At 38.4% G+C, this 20,189-nt stretch overlaps 1 protein-coding gene across 4 annotated transcripts; it reads left to right on the top strand.

The window, feature by feature from the left end:
• Positions 1–431: 431 nt before the first annotated feature.
• On the top strand, positions 432–14,226 carry LOC113394772 (protein transport protein Sec31A). 4 transcript variants are annotated; one of them, XM_064217432.1, is made up of 26 exons: positions 432–533; positions 711–938; positions 1,068–1,204; positions 2,577–2,746; positions 2,910–2,992; positions 3,126–3,242; positions 3,438–3,582; positions 3,679–3,825; positions 4,025–4,189; positions 4,488–4,562; positions 4,646–4,746; positions 5,179–5,291; positions 5,780–5,868; positions 6,437–6,493; positions 6,815–6,899; positions 7,327–7,437; positions 7,556–7,753; positions 7,819–8,024; positions 8,132–8,278; positions 8,464–8,578; positions 9,085–9,168; positions 9,291–9,739; positions 11,653–11,946; positions 12,121–12,240; positions 12,632–12,703; positions 13,012–14,226. In XM_064217432.1, the coding sequence occupies exons 2-26, from the start codon at positions 736–738 to the stop codon at positions 13,198–13,200; spliced, it is 3,672 nt and encodes a 1,223-aa protein (XP_064073502.1). In that variant the 5' UTR covers positions 432–533; positions 711–735; the 3' UTR covers positions 13,201–14,226. The 4 variants fall into 4 exon arrangements, with proteins under 4 accessions (XP_064073502.1, XP_064073501.1, XP_026487977.2 ...); XM_064217431.1 differs by having other exon boundaries at positions 8,461–8,578; XM_026632192.2 differs by having other exon boundaries at positions 8,452–8,578.
• The last annotated feature ends 5,963 nt before the right edge of the window (positions 14,227–20,189 follow it).

Here is a 20,189-nt window from a genome sequence, read left to right as displayed (position 1 = left end):
ATACTACCCATATTCATACAACTAAATGTACGACAGTATTTTTATTGTTCTTGTATTCACAGACTTGTATACAGATCGTACATATACATTTTTATTATTTTTACCTTTAATAACGTAATGAGTTTAAATTAAATTTTAACTTACCTTTCTTTTTTTTTCAAATCGCTTATAAGATGCTTTTGATATTTAATTGTAAATTGTTATAAAATCAGTCTCCGTAAAAATCTTTGACATTAATTTTATTCTTTTTGTTTTCTGCATATTTCTGTCCTGCTTTAATTTGCAAAATGTAAATTGCAATTTGGCAAAGAATAGTGTAGGACAGTATGGTAATATTAGTTAATTTAATATAATTTCTGAATTTATTATTTCGATAAAGTTTATTTAAGAATATAAAACAATACACATTTAATTTATAATGCAGTCTGTGCCATAAGAAAAAAAGTGTTGTCAATCAACGTCATTTAAATTTGCTGTCAAATCAGGAATATTTACGTCAGCCACGTTGGAAGTGCCAACTCGGTGTTTTTATGGTAAATAAAATAATTTACCACTTAATCTTCTGAATTGAATCCCTGAAAAAAATATTTAAGGCCTAATCAATCCTATAGTATTACAAACTTCACGTTGTCCTTTTAGTTTCGCTCTCTTACGTGTTCAAAATAGTGTGACATAATTCAGTGTTTTTATTAGTTTAAACGATCTAATAGTTTTTAGTGAGGCTGCTGCATCAAGATGAAGATCAAAGAGTTAAAAAGGACGGTGAATATGAGCTGGTCGCCAGCGGAGCATTACCCGACAATGCTCGTGACCGGCTCCGCAGCTCAGCAAGTTGATGCCTCTTTCAGCACGAATTCCTATTTGGAACTGCATTCTCTTAACTTGGGTGACTCAAGTCTTGATTTTGAAATGAAATCAAGCATACAAACAAAGCATAAGTGAGTTTACTTAAAAATATATTAACGGGTATATTGCAATTAATTCGAAATGTGTATAAAAATATGTCAAAATATTACTATTAAAAAAATCAAAACGTTAATATTTATATACAATTTAATTTTCTACAGGTTTCAAAAGTTAGTCTGGTCAGGTGCAGGTATCATCGTGGGTGGCTGTGATGGAGGCTTGTTAGAATTCTACAGTGCAGAGAAATTACTTAATAATGCTAGTGACTCACTTATTGGTAGCAGTTCTAAACATAATGGTAGGTGTTTTAAAAAAAAATATGATATGAATATTGAAAAACAACTACTCAACATTATTTTTGAAAATTGTTGCACAGTCATTGTTCTTAAATAGATCTTATTTAAAAATGAAATAATGCAGTGAAATTGAATACCATTGACTAAAAATGGCCTTCCTCATCTGATGTAAATTAAGATTTATATGTTTAAATTATAATTGTGCACTATGCCCTATTGCAAAACATATTCTTCTTATACATATTCAAATTAATTTGTTCAGCTGTAAATATTGCTTACGGCCAAAACACAAAAAGCATTACAGTTACAAAAAATGTGTGTACTTGGCTAACCTAATGCAAGAACTTTAGCGCAATTATTTGTATATGATGGAAATATGTTTACATTCCAAATCATAGCAATCAGACTCCTTCTTGTACAAAATTGCATCATAGACATCATCATATTTATATTGCAGCTTTTTTGCCAATTGGCATATTGCGGAATCATATTTTTGTTTTATTATTTAAAGATTTTAGTTTTTTTGATTAAAATGTTAGCATACTACAGTAATTTAAATTATAAAGTTGTGCAGTTGTATTTAAATAAGTGTTTTGACTGACTGACCGATGTGATAAGAGATGCTCCTGCCTTATCTGTATACTGAATAAAAACTATTGGGTCAATATATTGATTTTATAATTAATGCAACACAATACAGAATTAGCTGTATTATAATTTTTTTTAGGATCCTTCTACAATAGTTTGAATATTTAAAAAAAAAGAAGTTTAACAGATATTGATCAATTTTTTTTTAAGCATCTGTGATGATTATCATTTGAAAATATATTTATTACCATAGACAAGTTTATTTTTTTGTCTAACATGTTCAATAAATTAAAGTATTTATAATAATTATGTGATTTTATGTGAAATTAATATCACATGGAACTAATATAATAGTTTGTTTTGATACCATAATATAGATAGATTTACGATTGCATGCCCCTCCACCTTAAATTATTGTCGTTGTGCATTAACATGATGAGTGACGCTCTAACTTATAAGATGTCTTAGACTGCATGAGATGGCTAAGAGTAAAGACAGCAAATATAGAAATTGGATTATATTTGTTAGGTTTATTTAATTAAAAAATATTTATTTTAACATAGTGATTCTCTCAACTTCGTGATTATTCACTCACAAAGGCAAGATGTATAATATGCAACAGCATACATGAAATTCATGAACAAAATATAACATTTTGTAACATATTAAAGAAACATAATTTTTAAAAACATAGTAAAATATTAATAGAAGTTATTAATAATTCTATGTTATAATTTTCACCTTTTCCCTGATATTTATAAATGAACTTGCAACATTTCTTTTTAGGTCATGTGTCCGCGCTCGACGTTAATCCTTATCAGAAGAATCTCTTGGCTTCCGGTGCATCAGACAGTGAAATATTTATCTGGGACCTCAACAACACAAGTCAGCCAATGGCACCCGGCAATCGAAGCCAACCTTACGACCATGTCCAGGGTCTAGCTTGGAATCAGCAGGTAATATGGAAAAGTATATTATGTCGATAATAGTTAAAGGGTTAAATTGAGATTTGTTTTATTACAAGTTTAAATATAACCTTAGGGCCATGCCGTTGCAAATAAATGCCTTATGTCTATCTTTTTATTCATAATTTTGAACACAGGGTTTCATTTGTTTCAGGTACAACATATTCTAGGATCCACATTTGCTACGAGATGTTTGGTATGGGATCTCAGGAAGAATGAACCTATTATGAAGTTGAGGTACGTTGAACACGGTACATAAGAATTTTGATCATACTATTTCCTGCCTATAATTCCTTGCGGAATGTTTTCCGTCGAGTAGATTAAATAATGTTTAGCTCGTATGTTAATTCCAATCGCTCGGCCCGCGCAGCGACTCGCAGTTCCGCACGCGCTGGCGCGCGCTGGCGTGGCACCCCGGCGTGGCCACGCAGCTGTGCGTCGCCTCCGAGGACGACCAGGCGCCCGTCGTGCAGCTCTGGGACCTCAGGTAGGCGTATGCTTTTACTCCACTTCACCTATTCGTTTGTGTGGATTTCATGTTGCAGGTCCATTCAACTAGTTCCTGCGAACTGATTTAATTTATATTAAATGTTATGATTTCGTTTGATAGACTTATATGTTAGCTGTTACTTATTACTAGTATTAAACGAGTCCACATATGTAGCAACTGAATGTCTTCTAGATTGGCCGCATCCCCGCTGGCGACCCTGGAAGGACACGAGAAGGGCGCGCTGGCGCTGTCCTGGAGCCGACACGACCACGATCTGCTGCTGTCGGCCGGACGAGATGGGAGACTGCTCGCCTGGAACCCGAACAACACTAAACCGGTTAGTATCGTTTTACTTCACAAGAATATTTGTTTTTTACCAGAGTACATCAAAAGAATAAGCTACTATTAACTCGTCTATCGTATTGTCCAACAGGGCGGCGAGCTGGTGGTGGAAGTGAACCGCCAGTCGGCGTGGGTGTTCGACGTGGCGTGGGCGGCGCGCGAGCCCGGCCTGCTGGCCGCCGCCTCCTTCGATCACTCGCTGGCGCTGCACACGCTGTTCGCGACCAGCAGCGTAGCGGTGAGTACCGACCGCCGAGGACGCTGTCGTTATTTTAGTGGCAATACTTTGAATTGCCTGCTTGAGCTCAACTTCGACCGGTGAGGGAGTCAGTGATATTACATGCGAATGTGGTCGCATTTTAAGTAACAGTCGTCGTTTCGTACAGTACCGATGTTAGAAGTGAGACACGATCGTCAGTCGCAACTCTCACCCCCAGGGCGGCAGCAGCGCGAGCAACAACAACATAATGGACTCGTTCGGCGGCGCGGACTCGTTCGCGGCGCTGCCCGCCGTGCAGCTCAGCGCGCCGCCGCCCGCCGCGCCCGCGCAGCCGCCGCGCGCGCCGCGCTGGATGCGCCGCCCCGCCGCCGCCAAGTTCGCGGTCAGCGCACACCCCCCGCACGGCGCACGCCGCACGCCGCACTACACGCTGTACACACGTCACACGCCAAACATCGCACACCGTGCACACTGTTGTTACTGTGCACAATCCATATCGAACATAGTCTCAATTATGTTATATGACACACGTAAATTCATTACAAATTATTACGCAATTAAAGATATGCATTCGTATTCCGCTCCATTTTTATGACTGACACTTACACCTCACAAGTTTTTTATTTTATTTTAGTATGAAATACAGGTTGATTTATATTTTTATTATGTGTGTATTCCAGTTCGGTGGAAAATTAGTAACATTCGAGAAATGCCCACAAGAGACCGACTCACACAAGCTGGTATACGTCAGCCAGGTAATTATATATTTATCTTAAACTGATACGTCATTTTTCTCTGATACATATATTATATTGATATATATTTTAATAATTCGTAGGTAGTCAGTGAACCAGAAATAGTCGAAAAGGCGTTCGAGTTGGACACAGTGATAGGACTAACCCTCAGCCAGGAGCCCGGGGCTGCGGAGAAATTGGCGGAGTGAGTGCATATCTATTTATTTATTATTGATATATCTCAACGTCTGTTCTGAGTTTCATCTCATATATGTATTTATTCAGATACATAACATATAGAAAAATATTATCTTATCCGGTGAAAGGGACCAAAATCGAAATATACTTAATCGACGAGGCTCTTACAAGGTCATCTGAATGATTATTTATATATCCCCGAGATAAATGCCGCGGAACATTTTGTAGTCCACACTAGGCAGGGTTTTTATGCGTTTAAACTTCCTCTGATTCACTTGGAGACTGCAATATAATCAATCAAAACAGCCTCATTTGTACCATCTAACGTAAATTAGAAGATCATCAGCTAATAGATGACCGCAAGAAGAGCTAATTGTAGAGAGAGGCAAACGAGTTACTAGAAGAACGAGGCGTCTCTTATGTAATGTTTTTTTCTCAGATACTGTCGTGTGAAGGGCGACGCAGCGACGGACCAACACGAGCGCTTTACGTGGTTCTTCCTGCGAGCCAACTTCCTTCCCACGTACCGGACCGAGATACTGAACTTGCTCGGTGAGCTGTTTATATTATGGCATAATTCGTACTTGACTCTTATTCTCAAATATTTGATCTAAAACATTGAAAAAAAAATTATAAAAGGTTTTGCTCAGTCAAAAATGTAGTTCTTTAAAAAACATCATCTTTAGGTAAAATTTTATAGTCACGTCTGAATGAATTTTGCCTTAGATCGTTTTCTAAACTATTTAAAATAAAATAACGAGCCTCAATAGCCTCAATAGTCGCCGATGATGTGTAGCGTCTGACAGCTCACACAACATTGATAACACATCCTCTCGGAACTTTGGAGGCGCGTCCTCATTGGTCAAAACAAAGAGCGCGGGGAAGACCCCGCCTCTCTGTTGCACACCGTCCCTTTTCACGAAATCACTCCCACGGATTGTAGGAAAACGAGACGGAAGCTGTTACATCTTAAAAATATATACTATCTAATAATCTGTGGTTTAACATAAGCCATTAATTATTAAATCTTATTGTATTAGGCTTCAAGCAAGAAGAGATATCGTCAAAGTTCAAGAGTCAACCGAACAATGAACCACGCGCCCCACAGGACAACTTCGGACTCAGTAGAGTAAGTTTATTTCAGAAACGTTCTTGTAGGGCTAAAGTTCCATTAAACTGGGATGTATGGGTTCTATTAATTACATGTTTGAACACTTTTCCTAAGCTATTAGTTCATTCCAACCATGATTTTTTTTATATACATGTCACATTTAACTTTACAGAAATACACGTGTGTCCACTACATCATAGACATAGTCGTTTATATACCAGTGTTGCTATATTTATTAATGTTCAAAATTAAATTAAAATAGCACTGAGGTTACATTTATTCATTTAATCCCATCGCTTAATTAAAATAGATTGATCAATAGAACGTAAACCTTGAAAAAAACTTGTGTGTGATATAAATTGCTAGACGCTAGTACAAAGTTATATCTTACTTCATATAAGCTGTCAAAAGTGAAACCGTTTTCAGTTTTTGTTCCTGTTTGAGTTTTTTACAATACGGTGCACTTTGACTAATACGAGACTGAATTATATCACTTTAACATCTATGCTAAAATTGCAATTCAAGTTTATCACAAGCTCATAATCTTTGTGCACTAATTGTCGAACTTGTCACACTAACGACACAGAGAGAGAGCACTGAGACCGAAGCGGAACTGTCTACAGACACAAGCACTGATCTATCTGTAAGTTGGATTTTAAAATATAAAAATAAATAGTTTTGATACTTTGAGGTTTAAACTTTTTTGACCATTTAACTCATAAAACTTCTGTTTACAATTTTCTGAATATATCCAGTACGTCCAGGTTTGTATAGTGATGATGATGACGCGTCTGCTTCACAATCATGTTAACCGTAGTCTTCCGGAACGTGACAAGCTTCTCTCTTGTAAAATAATGTCTCTTACACGAAAAGAGAAGTGGGCAGCGTGTGTGCAACATGACTACGTTAAAGACCTTTGGATGATAGAAATATACTGTTCTTAATGGTTATATTTTGTTTATAGGATGCTCAAACCTTGATCGAGAAGAAGCTCGCAAGCATAGACCTCGAACCGACTGTGACTAACGTCGTCATACCGAGCGGTGACGGTAAATTTGTTTTTCAATAACATTTTTAAATACATTTTTTTATAAGCCTAAAAATGTTTATGCATTATTCCTCAACGAAAATGACCAAACAACAAAAAAGTTACCATCTTTGTTATTTGAACTGGATAAACACCCGCGTACGCCTGGATGAGGGGTCGGGAGGGGATGGGGTCGCGTCTATGTCACCGACGTGCTCGAATTTTAACAGAGTGTAGATGAACGGCATTCGTGCGTGATGCGCCTTGAATTGAGGACGTGTGATGTGCGTCTTTAGATCTGTTGGCTATTTTACAAAAACACCTTCTTTTATATATTACACGTGCAACAGCTGCAATTATGTAGCGAAGACTCGTTTTTAATAAAATCATTCGATCGCTACTGTTTCAATCATTTTCTTTATAAAATATGTGTAATGGTGACTGTACAGACTCAACGAGCCTTATCTGCCGCGCGCTCGTGTGCGGCAACATCGAGGAAGCCGTCGATCTCTGCCTCGAGGCGAAAAGAGTAGCCGATGCGCTCATCATCGCTTCGTTAGGTAAGTTTTTTACGTTCGCTCCAAGCGACACTTTCGAGTAACGGGCTCGGACACTCACACGTGTCGAGAGCGAGGCGCTCGTGAGCGTCGCCCTGTAGCCGCGTATGTGTCGCCGCAGGCAGCCAGGAGCTGCAGTACCGCGTGCAGCGCGCGCAGCTGAGCGCGCGCGCCGCCGACCCCGTGGCGCTGGTGGCCGGCGCGCTGCTGCGCGGCGCCTGGGACGGCCTGCTGCGCGCCGTGGCGCCCGCCGCCTGGAGGCACGCGCTGGCCGCGCTCGCCGCGCACTGCGAGCCGCGCGCGCTGGCGCACTACTGCGGTGGGTGCGCGCCGCCGGAGCCCGAGCCGCGCCCGCGGCCGCCGAGTACATGTGTCCCTGTGCAGAGGTGCTGGGCGACAAGCTGGCGGCGGACAGCGAGCCGGCGCTGCGCGACGCGGCCGCGCTGTGCTACGTGTGCGGCGCGCACGGGGACGCGCTGGCGGCGCGCGCGCTGCGGGCCCCGCCGCCCGCCGCCGCCGAGCTGGCGCGCCAGGCCGAGCTGGCGCTGCTGATGCGCGCCGCAGCCGCCGTGCAGGGCCGACCCGCCCAGGTCTGCATCTCCGCCCGTTTCTCTGGCGACTCCTTCCGTATCGAACTCAAAAAATGAACAAATATCGTCCGACCCCGATTAAAACCGATCGTCTGGTGTCGCGGCAGGAGGGCGGGCAGCTGGATGCGCTGCTGAGCCGCTACGCGGCGCGCGTGGCGGCGCAGGGCTGCCTGCACAGCGCGCTGGCGGCGCTGCGCGGCGCGCGCTCCGAGCTGCGCGAGCGCCTGCACGCCGCGCTCGCCTCGCGGGACCAGGTCGCCGCGCCGCTCTCTTATGTGCTATTTACGTCGACGACGCGTCGCGGGGCCGACCCGTGCCGCGCTGTTGCACCGATGTCCATTGAATATTTGACATGACACTCACGAGTGGTCGGCGTCCGGTGGGTGCAGCGCCCACTCTGAACTAATCCTATATTTGTTGATATCAGAAGCAGCAGCAGTACCAGCAGCAGCACCAGCACCAGCACCAGCAGCAGCAGACGTCGACGCGTGCGCGTACAGTGAGCACTCACTCGAACTTCGCAAACAATGAAAACATTGGGGCTTACAAAATGCGTAAGTAGTTTATAGACCTATTCACTTAGGAATTTCCGCGCTCCACGTCGCAATCTAATTTTTATTTTTTTACGTTAATTGTCTTGCGCGCACTAAGATTGTAAGCACGGGTATCACCCATACTTCTCGCTTACTGATTCACGTCGATAATTTAATGTGGATCGGCGAGTGAATAGGTCTATACTAAATAAGTAGTACTGAGCACGCTCCAAGCACGTATTGTTATTTCTATATACGAGTGTATTTAAACGCAAAAAGTTGTGCGCTAACAGATGTACGCTCCATTATCTTACCCTATTGGTCTAAAGGTAAGACTATTCGACACGACAGGAGAGTTCAGAAAAGATTAAAACGTTGGATTGGAAATGTTCCCAAACTTTCATAGTTTGGGCTGATAGTAAGAATTATTTCTCAGAAAAAAATGGTGTGACTTCAGGTCCTCGGATTGAGCAGCCTTATGAGCTGGATAGAAGACTCAGTTTTCATAAAATAATTATTCTTTATAGAACCCCCAGCAGCGACCCACGAGCCTCAGAGTTGGTCCGCAAGCTCTCACCCGCCACGCCCCGCGAGTGTCTCTTCGCAGCCTGGTATGTAACTCATATGTATTATTATTTAAGGCAGCGACCACGATATCATTTCATATGCGTGTAACTCATAAAATCGTATAATTTCTATGCAATGACGATACAGTAAACTTAATTGTCTACAGGTGGAATCACAAGTCGTTCGAAATACAAAGTCGATCCCTCGGTTCAGTCCGCACCTCTTTACAATCAATATAGCTTTAACAATCCACCCCAGGCCCCCTCCTACGGGTACAACAGCCCCATACCAGATCAGTACAGTGCCGCTAGCGTGCCGAGTCATAACTTCACACCGATCAACCAGCAACAGAATTATCCATCGAATCCTCCTCAATTGATGAACCCATTAAATTCAGCACCATTAAATCCGATGAATCCATTAAATCCGGCGCCGTTAAATCCCATGATTCCTTTAAATCCGATGAACACGTTAAACCAGTCGAACAATGCAACGTTGAATCCCATGCACCCGTCGGTGAACGGTAACTACTACCAGGCGGCGGAGGCCGCTCCCGGCCCCAAGCCGGCGGCGCCCGGCTGGAACGACCCCCCCATGTTGACCTCGAGGCCCAAGGTGAGGTTTATATTCATTATTAATCTAGTAACAAAATTGTACTTCGTTATAACGTCAGTGTCGAACCGACGAATACTGTGTCAAAAAGTTATTAATACTAAGAATATTATCAATATTATGTAATGATCATACGGGTGGATTTTTTGAAACAAGGCGGGAACGCTATCTAAGCCGCTATTTGACGACGTTTCGATAGACAATAATAAAAAAAAAATACGGAAAGTAAATAAAAATATGTCTATGTATATATATATCGTCACATAACTATTTATATTAAATTTATTATTTTTAAATGTAGATAATAAGGCGATTCGCTGCCTGGTTTAAAATGTCCATCCGTGTAAAATAAAAAAACAGATATTATTTAATTGAAGTTTGTCGTGTAGTATCTCGTTTGCGCGTAGCAAATATAAAGTGAGTATTTGTTGGCGACGCTGTAGTGCTTTGGGCACGAGGGGATGTCGGCGCTGCACGCGGGCACCCGCCGGTGGGGGCACGCCATAGAGCTCAGGCGCCGGGCCGAGGTAGCCGGCGGTGGGAGTGAGCCCGCATGTTTGAGTGGGAATGACTTTGAGTTTTCTTTCCTTAACAATGATAATGAGACTGTTTACTCGATAAAATGCCGTACAGATGATAATGAAGCGTGGACTTAGTATTGGTTGAGTTTCATACAGGTTAAATAATCAAATTGTAAAACAAGTATCTAATTTAATTGGCGAATTAGTAACTATTGAGTTTCTTTACGGTTTCTCTCGGTAGAATTCCGAATCGGTGGTGAATTGACCTTAATCGAAAACTGCTACGAGGACTTTTGAATAAAGGATACTTTATTTGTCTCTTTTCGATTTAGTATAGTTATATATGGCATTTCATAATTTTCTCCTTGCATATGATTTAAGAACTGTTTATGAAATTTAGTAAGTTACTTCATTTTTTTATCTTATGGAATTTTGGTTTGGTTTAAGACCAGAATTGTTTTCAATTAGTAAATAAAATAATTAATTAAATTTTAAAGTCATGTTCAAATAGTTTGTACTATTCTATGAAAAAAATTATTAATATAAGAATTGATAACATTAAGTGCTTAATTATATACAAATATGAATTAAAATTAGTTACTGTATAAATCTTGACCGCGGACGAATGCTAGCAGCATTTCCCCGTTGAATCGCAATTCCGATCCTCTGGGCTAAAAGCGCACCAGCCCTCCTGTCACCGGTGGAGGCCATAAGGCGATACTATTCTATCGTCACATCTGCATCTCCACTCCCCTCACGTGTACCGATATTTTTTTGTTTTTGTTTATATTAATGTGATAAGCCATCTGTGGAGTGTCTTTATATCAGGTTAGTGGAATATCGCGGTGGATTCATCTCACCGGGAAGAGATTTTTTTGTCTAGTAGTGTAACTATTTTTTGGTTATATGAGTATTGGGTCGATGCAGTTTCATATCATAAATGTTTTGGTCTTTGATTACTTATATATCTAGATAGACTGTCAAAGCTGAGAACGCGTCAAAAAAGGTTTTTATCAACAGTGAACACACACACACAACGCACACTATTAAAAAGTATGACATCTGCCAGATATCAAGCGCAGCTGTGACGTACTCCAAGATAATAGTTGGCTTTAAGTTCTTTAGTAGAGCGACACTATCTATATATATAAATAATTTTACAGGTTTCATTCAAATGAATGAAACTGAAACCTTTCAGTTTCAGTATTACCTAAAAATGCTTATGAAAAGCAAAAGAAAATGTTTTGTATGTAATTACCTGTAGTACTAATAATGTTTTATTGGTTTTTATTTTCGTTTTCAATGAAATTTGAACTTATATATTACTAAAAGTGTTTAAAGCTTAAAAGGACCTGAATAAAACACGGCATGTTTGAAATATTAAATTTGTTTCAGCCCAAACAAGAGATCCAACAACAAGCTCCGATCACGCATCCCTTATTCGGTGTAGAGCCCCCCCAATACGTGCCATTAGTACCCACATCTCAATATCCGGGCCAGCAAGCTCAGTACCCCGGTCAACAGGCTCAATATCCGGGTCAGCCGGCTTTATACCCTGGCCAACAGCAACAGTATCCTGGTCAAATGGTGCAGTACCCTGGTGAGACAACTCAGTACCCTGGACAGTATGCCGATCAGCAGTATCAAGGGTCGTACCAGCCGGCAATGCAAACAGGATATCCTCAACAGGTGAGATTCCCGTTGACTAGCAATCGTTTGCTTTAAATTCCAGTAACAATGTCTGAGCGATGGTCACCACTTACCTTACATGACGACTTGCTAGTCTATTTTATCAAACAAAAACATTAAGAAATAAATGTTCAATAGAATCATCGAATCTCATAATACTGCTCTTGCTACCAGGTGGAGAGTCCCGCTCCAGCAGAGCCGGTACAGAAGGGTCCTCTCCCCGCGGAATACGTCGACTTGCAAACTGTTTTTGATTCCCTCCGGAATGCCTGTTCCGAAAAGGCTACTAATCAGGTAAGATTGAACACAAAAATTTGTGTCGAGTAAAATATTTACAACTATAGGAAAAAAAACCTGGTCACAATTATAATGAGACCGTTCAAAAATATTTACCTAGTAACGCATAATTATGTTTAGTAAAATTATAGCGTATTAAAATATGGAATAAAATATAAATCCAAATATTTGATAAAAATAGTCGTCTCGGGCGCGTAATTAAAAAAAATGCAAAATTGATTAAGTTATCTTATTTGGTCGTATTTTATGTCTACACTCATCGGTTTAAAATCAACAGTCTCGGATGTTTGCTCACATAAACACATTTATTACTATGTATGTCGGCATTGTCTAGTACTAAACTAAAATTTTGGGACAAATTATATTTATGGTTCACGTCTCTTTCCAGCAAATGAAGAGGAAACTAGAAGATGTCCAAAGAAGGCTCGAAACATTGTACGATATGCTGCGGGAACATAGGGTGAGTCATCGATGATAAACTAATTTATCACATAATTAAATTATACGTATGCGATCAGCAGCAGGGTGAGTATTTTAAATAATATACTTTCATATTTATCGATAAAAATACACCGTACTAAGATAGCGATACAACCGAACTGAGGCCAGTGTAATCAACAAACAATACTCTGAGGACATTCACCGAGGGGGACGCCCAGCTAAGTAAACTCGGTAGTGATGAGTCTCGCGACCTCCCCGCCCGACGCGGGCGAGCGTCGGCGGTGGCTTCGGGTAGGTATCGTGGTAAGGGAGACCGGGTGTGCGCAGCTGTCGGAGGCGGCGCTGGCGCAGCTGCGCGCGGCGCGCGCGGCGGGCGCGGCGGGCGAGCACGCGCGCGCCCTGGCGGCCGTGGCGGCGCTGGCCACGGGGCCCGACTTCGCCGCCGCCGCCGCCTTCCTGCCCGGCCTCAAGATGCTGTTCCTGCTGGCCGCGCAGATGAAGGCGCAGGCGCGGTGAACGCGAAGGGGACGGCGAAGGCACGGGCTTACTTTGTTTTCGAGACGTTCCTAACAGCTCTAACTTCCTCCCCCTCCCGCTGAGCGTTCATTTCCTATCCGTCGATCCGATTGCCGAAACGGCAGACTTTTTCATGTGAGCATCGAGCTGGTGATGCTCTAACCTTTCCGTAGTTCACTAGATTCTGCTTAAACTAGTATGTGTCTTGTACGTATGTACATACATACATTTGTACCTAACGTATTAAACGAGCCTCCAGCAATTTAGCCAATTAAAAACGTATTATATTAGTTAACTATCGACGTAAAATAAGTTGTAAAATGGATCGCAAAAATAAATTTAAATTTGAATTGTAATCTAATTTTGCTTCTACCTCAAAAGTTCCATCTCCCCTTAACCGCGTATACGCTCGCTGGTAATACTATATACTATCAATTTCAGTAGAATTTGTACACTTTGTAAACGAGGATTTTTAATTAGAATAAAAATGAAATCCATAATATTTAAATAGCTGAAATATTCTTACTTAATTACCATCGGGTAAATTCTATTGAAATCAAATAGTTAAATAATTATACATATTCTATTAATAAATTATTTCATATGCGTTATAATTAATATAAATGTTTTTAGTAAATATTTAATTCGAAATTATTATAATAACTCGAGTCTATTAAGGCGACACTCACTTGGTTCGCTAGCGTCCGACGACGCCCGTGACAAGTCATCGTATAATTAAATTAAAAAGCACTTAGAAGTTATAAATTAAATTATATAATTGGTTTTATAATGTTTAAAGTTATTGTATTTATGTAAATATTCCATTAACTACCATTTGAATGTGCTTTTCGTTAACGATTGACGGACGTCTCTAAAGACATTCATTGAGTTTCTTTACTTAATCTATTTTATGACTAATATTATAATTTTGTGTATCAAAGGCATGTTTGTAATCGAATGATGTTGGCTAATGTACATTTAAGTAATATTGTATTAAAGTTATAATAAAATATATTTTTAAAATAACATTTTTTATTAATTATTTCCAATATTTCATATTTATAAATGAATGCTTATTCACTTTTCTTTGCGAGTCGCGCGACATTTATTTTTATGTTAACGGTACCATTACGTATTATTGCTTAAATATAATTTTAGAGACAATATAACGTGATTTCAAAAGGGCTTATAAATTAATTAACTCCTTAGCTTATATGACTAATTGAATCGGTTGTTTTGTATCGACGTAAAATATGCTAATGTTGTTTGATTTAAATTAAAATTATTCTTCAGTGTGGAATTTATGTTCCAAACCGGTGATAGCTTAAATTTTAATTGAAATCTTGTAAAATGACGATCGATTCAAATGGGCTCAAAAGGATATTTTGAATGAAGTTCGTTTAATTTTTTTTTGTTGTGCACTCTATACAATTCCCTAAATTGAATTTGTATGAGTTGTTGATACTAAAAGACACATACACAGACACATTTGGGAAAGTAGAGCAGTTGTAAAAAGATGAAGTGATTCATTTTTTTTAGTGATCAACTTGACGAATCAAGCAAACGCATTCATTCATTCAAAACCTTTCAAAATATGCTTTTACAGGCACTTTTGATTTCTCATTTTACAGAATTGTAGTAAACGTAAAGCTAACACCGCTTTGGAGTGTGGATGCTACCGAGATGAACCGCCTAGTAGTAACTCAGTATTTTAACAAATAGTAACTCCACGCATTTTAAACATCGATATAATAACATTTTATGTTGGGTAGCATGTCTCTAACAGTGCAGATCTTTGATATTCAGCAAAAACACTGTAGTAAATAAAACAGTTCCCGGAGGTACACTGGTTTCGATATCTATTAAATCAGAAGAGCCGTCGTCTATTCTAAATGACCGATTGCCTGGAAATCCAGTTGCACAAGCCAGAGAGTTTGGAGGAAAGCGATTTCACTAGACAGGGGACAGTACTGAGAGGAATATGTCTTAATAGTTAATGAAGTAGATACTACCTGTCTCTGGAAGTCTTTGATTGGATTTGCGTTTTCTGAAAGTACGTCAAGAGGCTACGTATGAGTAAGTTAGTTAATAGTAATAAATACATACGACAGATTTCATTAACAGCAATGTAAGCAATACTGAGTTTCTTTCCGAACCGGTGGAAGATTTTTAAGCAAGTGTAATTATTTCTACATTTAATAAATTTTTGACTTTGACTTCGACTTAATAATAATGCGAGCAAATGAAAGTAGGAGTGTAAATTACAAATCTAAATAAAAAATTAACAAAATTCTGTGACTATTAAACTAAAATTTTACAAATTATTAAGAGATATACGAGAGTGGAGACTTGATGTGATGATATAATCACTCGATGTTATGGTTGAAAAATAAAATTGACTAGATCGGTGCCCAGTGGTCAGCAGAACGTCCAAGAGATAAAGTGTTATACCGTCAATGTCTGGTATCAAGGCGACCTGTAGTACGTGAGTATAAAGTTGATCTGATGGTCAGTGGTCACCGCCGCTCATAGACATTGGTAGGTATGTACTACAAAAAATGAATTAGGTGTTTACATTACAACTGTATTTTTAGATGTTGAAAAATAGTAACTACTGCGTTTCTTGCCGGTTCTTCTCGGTAAAATCTACATTCCGAACCGATGGTAGCTTCACTTAATATAGTTTGTTAAATGACGATTCAAAAGTGCTTGTAAAAGTCTACTTGAATAAAGTATATTTTGATTTTCTCAATACGCTACCAACCTCGGGAGCTTGGATGTATAACCCTTGTACCTGTAGTTACACTGGCTCATTCAAACCGGAACACAACAATACTAAGTATTGTTGTGTGGCGGTAGAATGCGAGCGAGCTTGCATAAAGCCCTAGCACCAAACCAACATAAAAAAGTATTATATAAAAAAACTACTTGAATAAAATATATTTTGATTTTTGTTTTTTCTTTTACAATCAAAACTAGTTGAATGATGATTTATGTCCCTTGTGTCTGGAACAGTAACTACAGACTACTTTCAGGCGGTATGTATAAATAAGTATCTCAAAGCAATAAAGAACAGTTATTTTTTGTTTATTTTATCCACCACGGAAATAAACCATAAACAATACCGATTTTATTGAAAAAAAGTAAAACTCGACAAAGTAGTCGAGTCAATAAATTCAGAGAGCATTTGTTGTTTCGTCCATTATTCTCTGCGTACATTAAATACAGCAGCAATTATCAGAATGGTTGCTGCAATGATTACTCGAATAACGCTATGAATGCGTTCGTCAGATCGTAGGGTTGTTTAAGTAATTAGGACACGATTACGATACGATTTATTTTAAGTATAAAAAATATTATAGATTTATTAAATAGTTTTTTAAAATAAATATATCTGAAGCTTATTTGTTTACTCTTCAAACAACATCTTATACAATGATTGCTGTTAAATTGAATTTTAGCGGAAAATCAAAGTTATCTATCATATAGTTATATCGATATCGATAATCCAAATGATAATCGCGCAACTGGATTTGTTCTAAAGTTAAATATGTAAGAGTTTCTGGTTGTTGGTTTGTTTTCTATAATAGATATAAAACGGAGTTCGGTCAATCATTTATTTCGATTCTCACCCTACGATATTTCACAATCGAATGATCCGTTTTATTATTGTGCATGCATATTTATTGATAAACGAAAAAAAAGAATACATAAATACAATATTAAACTTATGTAAAATATTTTTATGTATCAGCTTCAAATTGCATAATGGCTTAGTGCCATACTTACATATTTTTACTTTAATTACTGTAATATTTATTTACATTATTTTTTATTGTACTTAAGCTATTGTACATGTATGTTTGTATAATAAAACTGTCCAATTTTAAAGAAATTGGTTAAAATTCCGAGTCGGACTCAAAAGTTTTGCTGTTAATAAATTTTCAGTTAAGTTAGCCCGCTATAGCCCCGCTCCGGTCGTGTCGGATTGCCGTGCATTGGACTATAAGAGTAAGGTATTAATTCTCTGAGCAGGACCTGTTGACATATTGTCATAATATTAACCAACAATAAATTACTGATCAATTAAAATATAAAATAGATCAAGTACAAAAATAACTATAGGTTGTTCTTCCATTCGCTTTATACGTACTCGTATATTAGTGATTTCAAAAGAAGAGCAAAAGTTGATCATCATTAAGGAATTAATATCGTGCCGTCGTCGCGTCGGCAACGTGTCGAGACGTTTAAAAAAAGCTGCTTAATAGTTTTTTAAGAGCAACAGCGGGACTAAGCGCTTCGCCGGTGCGGGTTCTGTTTTTAAATACTTTTATTTTTATTGAAAGTCTCGTAATTCTAAAGCATTGATGTAGCTTTAGTCGATGTCGAGACACGCAGATTTTATGAAAGTTGTTGCTTAGTATTATACAAATCGTAATATATTCTGAATATACTTTTGGTGGCCTCTCGCCGGGAGCATGGGACTGTATTGTACAAGATAAGTGAGTGAGAAGAACTGAGCATTATAGTGAGTAACCTGTAATAATACAATAAATATTCATAATATTACATCAGGGAGAGACAAGAATCGAGCAAGTACGTAAAAACAGCTGACTTCGAGTTATAATTAGACGCAGACGAATTATCAGAATTGAATCTTAGAGTGTTCACTACTTACGGTGCTGCCCTACCCTAGGCCTAGTTGGAACTTTAAAATAATTTAAACGTTTAAAAAGGTGATTAAAAGCGTTGAGATAATTGATTAATATATATTTTTTAAAAAACTAGCCAGGTGGTTTGAACTCATTAATCTTAACCGATGATTGTTAGTTCAAATTCAAGCAAGCACCGCTGACTTCATGTGCTTAATTTTTGCTTATAATTCATCTCGTGCTCGGCGGTGAAGGAAAACTCCTTAAGTCTGCATTGCGTTGGAGTCGAAAATAACCTCTAAACGATCTCCTTAAGAGAAAATGAAGCTTTAGCCCAGCTGTGGGGATGTTTACATGCACTTAGTATTTATTTTCTTTACTTCACAGAGTTCCTTGGCGATTCTTCGTAAATTCAATAAAATGGCAGTTCAAAAGTACTTGTACTGTTTATTTCATGTCTTCGTCAACAATAAACAGCAAGATCCTCAAAATAAACGTCGATTATTATGTATTTATCAAAATTAATGACAAGTTTACCTAACCTATATGATAAGTTGATCTCCTCCTGGCTGATTTCAACAGTAGCGGTCTTTCACAAGGAGATAAGATCAATCAATCGTTTTACGTGCTTTCGGAGGCACGGTGTGATGACTTCAAGGCTATCCATCGCACGAACGAGACAGTCAAGCTTATAATAAATTAATAAACACTTTTAATTCAAACTCTTATTTGATGGTAATTTTAAACTTATTGCTAAAAGCTGTAAACTATAAAAACTGGTTTAAAAGTCAGTTTCAAGACTTGACTCAAACATACTAGTCGGTAGTAAAATAATATGGACACCCACGCCTCAAGCTAATTTATCTGCTAATATAACTAGCTGGTAGGTCTGAGTAGGTACCACCCACTCGTCAGATTAATATAATCAATTTTAGAATTACATTTTTTATAATTTTAATTTAATAATAATATTAAAATTCACGAAGTTACATAATTATTAGTAAGTCTTATCAATATGATACACACTTAATCTTTGAAAGCTAATATTGATAATGGTATATCTACAAAATCACGCTGCGTGAAATCATTAACTGATTTAATATTTATTAAAAGATATTAAATTATACGTAGTTAAATTTCCAGCGATTTTTTTCGACTAATAAATGGTTTTATTGTTTAGTTACTGACTAGAAATGTTTCTAAATCAATATATTTTAGATACGACATGAACTTAAAAAAGCGGCCAAGTGCGAGTCGGACTCGTCCATGAAGTTTTTGAGTTTCAGTTCTAAGTATGGGGAAACTCCAAAATTTATTGTTTTTTTTTCACTTACCAAGTTTCAACAGTATAGTTCTTAGAGTTTCGGAAAAAAATGACTGTGACATACGGACGGACAGACAGACAGACATGACGAATCTATAAGGGTTCCGTTTTTTGCCATTTGGCTACGGAACCCTAAAAATCAGTTTAATCTTATACGCCAATACGCCAAATTCAATTAAGCTCGTGTCCTAGTCTTACACTGGCTCACTCTTACTGATTTACAGCAGTCCCGGATTGTCAGATGAAGAGAGTTACCCCATCGCAGATATTTGTAACAAGGTAGATGTATTTTTTTCTGTTATATTTCTGTCTGATATTGCAACTATTATAGGTATGTAAAATTAATAGCACTAGCACAATTTACTTGGTGGTACAGCTTTGTGCAAGCCCGTCTGGGTAGGTACTACCCACTCATCAGATATTCTACCGCCAAATAACAGTATTGTTGTGTTCCGGTTAGAAGGGTGAGTGAGCCAGTGTAATCACAGGCACAAGGGACATAACATCTTAGTTCCCAAGGTTGGTGGCGCATAGGTGATGTAAGGAATGGTTAATATTTCTTACAGCGCCTTTGTCTATGGGCGGTGGTGACCACTTACCATCAGGTGGCTCATATGCATATCCGCCAACCAATGTCATAAAAAAAAATGAAATCCCTTATCCTTAATATTATTACCTAACTAATACCTAAATAATAATATATACATAAATGTATAAGTTTATCTACTATTTATCAAATTAGACCCGTATATAAAATACAAAATATTAATATTGACATATTACAAAACAATTATAACCTTTATATCGATATACGTTATTAAGATTAAATTATTTACACGTTCCTGCTTGTGTTGAATAATTTATTTATTTATTCTTTACCAAAATCGCAAACAATGGAAACGTACCATGCTTGTATAAATATCTACTTCGTTGTTTGTATGTGAGTTAAAACTGTTTTCATAATACTAACCAAGCTTGATCTAGGCAATGGAAACAGACAAAGTGCACCGGCC

This window comes from Vanessa tameamea, chromosome 17 (genome assembly GCF_037043105.1).
Source record: "Vanessa tameamea isolate UH-Manoa-2023 chromosome 17, ilVanTame1 primary haplotype, whole genome shotgun sequence".
Classification (NCBI taxonomy): Eukaryota; Metazoa; Arthropoda; class Insecta; order Lepidoptera; family Nymphalidae; genus Vanessa; species Vanessa tameamea.
The sequence above is the reverse complement of the archived record's forward strand: the minus strand, read 5'-3'. Positions and strand labels throughout refer to the sequence as shown.